The sequence below is a fragment of the Sphaeroforma arctica genome (assembly GCF_001186125.1).
Source record: "Sphaeroforma arctica JP610 unplaced genomic scaffold supercont1.26, whole genome shotgun sequence".
Classification (NCBI taxonomy): Eukaryota; class Ichthyosporea; order Ichthyophonida; genus Sphaeroforma; species Sphaeroforma arctica.
In genome coordinates this window covers 143,273-146,598 of record NW_014040532.1, presented here as the reverse complement: position 1 = coordinate 146,598, position 3,326 = coordinate 143,273, and the positions used below count along the sequence as shown (strand labels likewise).

General features: G+C 42.3%; 1 protein-coding gene across 1 annotated transcript; it reads right to left on the bottom strand.

Moving 5' to 3' along the window:
• Positions 1-573: 573 nt before the first annotated feature.
• SARC_00751 (hypothetical protein) lies at positions 574-1,503 on the bottom strand (the record flags this gene model as incomplete). Its single annotated transcript, XM_014305555.1, has 3 exons — positions 1,317-1,503; positions 815-946; positions 574-684 (listed from the first exon to the last, which is right to left on the bottom strand). The coding sequence occupies exons 1-3, from the start codon at positions 1,461-1,463 to the stop codon at positions 574-576; spliced, it is 390 nt and encodes a 129-aa protein (XP_014161030.1). The 5' UTR covers positions 1,464-1,503.
• Between the last annotated feature and the right edge of the window lie 1,823 nt (positions 1,504-3,326).

Genomic DNA, 3,326 nt, shown 5'->3' with positions numbered 1-3,326 from the left:
ATATATATAGTGCTGCGGCACTTGCTAATCAATTTGTATGAACTATTCAGAATGTCACGTGCTGCTGGATCGTTCAATTCACAGAGTTTTCCTTTTTTTTTTGTAATATGGGAATTGTGCCCGTGTAATGTCTCAAGCTACCGTGTGCCATACTCTATCATAAAAGCTCAGCATTGTGGTCCAAACGTTGTTATCAGAGACCTGCTTGTGTTAAATACACGGGTATGTGATTAATGTAGGCGTTTATCCCTACAGTTCGCTCGTGGTTCTGGCTAGCTATTACGGTCGATTGTTTGGTTGTTTAAATTACGTTTGAGAGTCTTCCAACGGGAATGCTGTTTAAGTATCAACCCTAAACCGAAAATCATAGTGTCACGGTTTCAATAGTTTAAAATATAGTTCAAGTTATTTCTGTAGAGAATTTTAGCTTTACTGACACCAGTCGATCATTTATCGATCGTGGGTACGTCAACATTAGATCTGTATGCATCGTCATCGCGAAGATGTGCCGCTTTCGAATATTGTGAATACATGATTCGAGTGTTTGATGTTCCTCACTTCGACTGACCCGGACTATGCCATGTGCTTGGGCAGTATATTTCTCGCAGACTCGTCATTTTGTTGCTGACTTACCAGTGTCCTAACCCCTGCTTGAACGCATGCGTCGAGCCTCTTAAATTCAGCCTGAAGTTACACACGGCGTAATATTAGCATACAAAGCAGGCAAAATTGGAATGTCAAGAGCTGATCATATTTGTCTCGCGTGTATGGGGTTGGAGATTATTGCGCATCTATTGGCCACCAGCATGCATACCTCATGCCGAGTGCGTATGTCCTCGTCGCGGAAGACATTCAACGTCAGTTCGTGAGAATCATACGAGGCGTAATTGCCAAAACGAACCGGAGGAAGCGTTGCAATACATAACATGTACGGTGTGAGCCCAGCCTGTGAATTGTGCGATTGACGTCAGAGCTGGTTTCACTACAGTTTTAACAATAGTCACCAATCGCATCGCATTCGGAGACTGGAAAAGCGAACGTTGAAATGTGACTGAGTCAGCCAACTTACGTCATTTAAAATACGAGCATCCGCTCGATTCTCGAGGAGAAATCGAGAGAGCATGTAGTCCTTGACATAGGCCGCAACATGCAGGGCGGTGTTTCCATCCTAGAGATTACAGACAAAGCCTCAGCTTATATCGAATACACATACAAAGGAAAACAAGCTTACAAGAAACAAAAAAGGAAGTAAGCAACAAGTGATGAAACAACAATGCCGAGTGATTGTAATTTGGGAGGCAGGGTGTCTACAACACCTTGTCTTTAGAATTGATGTCGACCTTCTTTAGCGTACGACGCGCGTCAGCAAGTCGCTCCAGCTTCACAGGACTATAACTTGAAAGATTCGGATCATGATCTCTTACGATCCGATGCAGTGGAGATGGTTCACTACTGTTATCCATGTTCCTATTCAAAAGTAGACGGAGAATCGATGCTTTTAGTAGATATTCTGAAGTTTCATAAGAAGGAAACTGGCTATTTATTGCTAGCTTACAGGAAGCTGATACAATTGTAATATTTTTCAAAATCACATTCGAACACAAAAGATTATTGATAACAAGCGTATTTCACGCATGAAAGCAATCGGAGCGTGTCAAATGTTGGGAGCGATTGACATGATAAGCATTCGAAATCGACATCAGAAAACAGTTTCATTATTAGCGACCCCAACACGTGTTGATTGATCTCTACCAATTAGAAAGTCCATCTAGACTACAGAAATCATGAGTTATGCACCACTAGAAGCACTTTGAAAGCGTGCGAACGACGATCCTTCGCATCCCCAACGGCGCGACGTTCTATCTTGCACGATACTTTCACGGGATTGGACTACAAGGTGAAGTCCGTACACTGATGTGTATTGCCCTTGTGCGGTGGTAATGAATAGCTCCTATACACCAACGCAAAGAGTGACCATATGTAGAGGTCCTATACTTGAACATCGAATCTGTGTTCATGAAGCTCTTCTATACATGGATTTAAATACTATTCTTCCATATTGATCAGTTAGATGTTTTGGTTTCATTTATTGCTTTTAAATGCCGATACTCACAATTCTGGCGAAATCTCAGGCTCTGCATGTGCACCAACTTGTAGGTGTATATCTCACGTAGTATTATGTAAAGCCAAGAAAAAGAAACTGTAAATTATAGTGACTTAACATTATGTGATTTCAGATGATAGTTCAGACCAGACTGCTGTGTAAAGCCTTTGCCACAGCCAGGAAAGTCACACACATAAGGGCGTTCCCCAGTATGCACACGCATATGTACCCTCAGAGTGAGTTGTAAACTTTTGTGCCCTGCGTCCGCTGCTACTAGAAAACTTTTTTCACATCCAGGATATTCACAGGAGTAAGGGCGTTCCAGAGTATGCACACGAATATGTAACTTCAGACCGCTACCAGTAATGAACTTCTTTCCACATCCAGGATATTCACAAGAGCAGTGGCGTTCCCCAGTATGCAAACGCATATGTTCCTCCAGATGGCTTCTCATTTTAAACTTCTTTCCGCAACCAAGATATTCGCAGAGTAGGGGCGCTCGCCGGTATGAATACGCATATGTACCGTCAGATTGAGGGCTTTTGCAAACTTCTTTCCACAACCATGATATTCGCAAGAGTAGGGGCGTTCCACTGTATGCACACGTATATGAACACGTAGTGCACTAGGGAAAGCACAAGCAAAACCACAAGAAGGCCACTCGCACTTATATGCCAATCCGTCAGTATGCTTTGTTCCAAAAGTGCGGAGCGAGCTCAGGTGTGCTGGAATGTTCCTGTTTATTTGAGTTGCTAGGAAATGATAGGTATTCAGTGTGCGATCGAATTGTAAGGTCGATCAAGCGGTGGTTATTTAACAATTGTTTCCCAATTTCTGCTATGAATGTGCAATTTGAACTACTATTTACATGTATGTATTACCACACTAGCCCACACATATGCAATCTGACACTAGGTGATTGACAAGGAACTTGGAATTTTACCTTTAGGATTACACACTCATCGTGCTTTAAGATTGCTTGTCCGAATGACTTCCCTCTACTCTCACAAACAATTGTATCGTTGATCATATTATTAAGGCCACACACTCGCCCTACGACTTTGTTGTTTCCATAACACTATGTGTTGCAACTCAGAGCACGCTCAATAACCTTTCAGATTGTTCGACTTCAGTTAAGCGGCCCCCCAATCATATCGAAAGTCTACTCTGTCTTCGCCTCGATATATGTATATATATATATACACACACACACACACACACA